This window comes from Poecilia reticulata, unplaced genomic scaffold (genome assembly GCF_000633615.1).
Source record: "Poecilia reticulata strain Guanapo unplaced genomic scaffold, Guppy_female_1.0+MT scaffold_219, whole genome shotgun sequence".
Classification (NCBI taxonomy): domain Eukaryota; kingdom Metazoa; phylum Chordata; class Actinopteri; order Cyprinodontiformes; family Poeciliidae; genus Poecilia; species Poecilia reticulata.
The window spans coordinates 476,719-478,268 of NW_007615023.1; the positions used below are offsets into that span (position 1 = coordinate 476,719).

General features: G+C 40.0%; 1 protein-coding gene across 2 annotated transcripts in view; it reads left to right on the forward strand.

Moving 5' to 3' along the window:
• LOC108165942 (ribonuclease inhibitor-like) overlaps positions 1–856 on the forward strand; it is a 3,525-nt gene extending 2,669 nt beyond the window's left edge. Inside the window, exon 3 of one of the 2 annotated variants that reach the window (XR_001776262.1) lies at positions 666–856. Coding sequence is in view for 1 of the 2 variants with exons in the window: in XM_017303224.1 (XP_017158713.1) it covers positions 335–524 (190 nt within the window). In the remaining variant the exon portion in view is untranslated. Of the gene's footprint in view, positions 1–334; positions 638–665 lie in introns of those variants that run through there. The other variant, XM_017303224.1, reaches the window with a different exon arrangement.
• The last annotated feature ends 694 nt before the right edge of the window (positions 857–1,550 follow it).

Genomic DNA, 1,550 nt, shown 5'->3' on the forward strand with positions numbered 1-1,550 from the left:
AGATTAATGAACAAAAACTGGAGACATAAAATATCTGATGATAAATGATGGAGACGGGCCTGGAAGGAAACATGGAGGGAGAAAAACATCCGACTGAGTTTAAAATCCTGAGAAACTTTTAGAAAAACTTTGAGTTTCTTTGTTGATCAAATGTTCTGGTTCTGCTGGTTTGGACTCTTTAAACCAGTTTGACTAGATCAGATGTTAGAATCAGTTCATCAAGTTTCTTTTACATTCAGCGAAATTAATTTTCTACATTTGATTATTTATTTGTTCATGTTTACATTTTAACTGCATCCTGTTGGCTTCAGCTCATCTTTTATTCTTTATTCAGACTGGATTACTGCAGGTTGTCAGAGACCAGCTGGACATCTCTGTTCTCAGCTATGAAGTCCAACTCGACCCATCTGACAGGACTGAACCTGAGCGGAACCAACCTGGAAGGTTCTGGACTGAAGGAGCTCTGTGGTTTTCTACAGACTGAAGGCTGCAGACTGGAAACATTGTCGTATGTAATTATATAATTATTGATATTTCAGTGAATAATTATCTATAATTGATCATAAATCAAAGTTAATATCTTCTGATCTAATAAATATTTCCTGAGTTTGTTCCTGGACTTGGACCTGCTGATCTGAGGTCAGAACAGGACAGCATCCCCTCAGGTCAAGCAGGTCAAAGGTCAGATCAGAAACACGGAGAATGAAAATCTCCCTTTATTGAAGATCCACAAATCCCACACTTAGTTTTAAATATTCTGCTATTAGTTGATAATCATTCAGTCCAGGTTTAAAGAGTCCAGGTGTTTTAATGATTAACTAGAGCAGATTAAAGATGCTGGTTGTAGTAAATAATTAGGTGGAATCGCCCTTTATCCATTTCCTGAATCTGAAGCCTCAATCAGAAACCAGCTTCAGCATCGTCTGAAATAATCCAGACCACTGGGATTTTTTCTGAGCTCAACAGGCTGCAGGTTCTTCAGGACATGAGTATTCTGGTCCAGACATCAGAACCAGAAGAGGCTGCAGCACATCAATCTGGACCAGGTGTGTTAGGAGWGGTTCTGCACATGCTCAGACTAAAGGTTCACAGTGACAGAGAAAGTCGACCAACTCTGGATGAAATGGTTCCTAGAAACGGAAGCTTTCTGGGGACTCGACTGCCTGCTCATATGGAGCTGCAGCTCATGCAGGAGTTTGATGTCGGCAGGAAGCAAAACAACATGGAAGCAAGTGATGAGTTTCCATTTAGTGTCAATTCCACTGATGGAGCAAATGACAAGTCAGTCGTCCTCCAAACCACTGAGAGCAGCTTCCAGAGGAAATCTGAGTTTGTTCTGACAGTCAGACTATCAGGATGACCACAGTCTCCTGGACATGAAGGAGACAGAAATAATATAAAGATCATTAATTAAATACTGACTTTGTGAAGGTTATGGTGTTAAAGTCATTTTGTTCAAACATCTTGATTCAGCTCTTATTTTGTAGGACAGGAAATGAGATCTTACCTTTGTAAAGCTTTGTGTGCAACAAGCTCCAGCAGTTCACTGA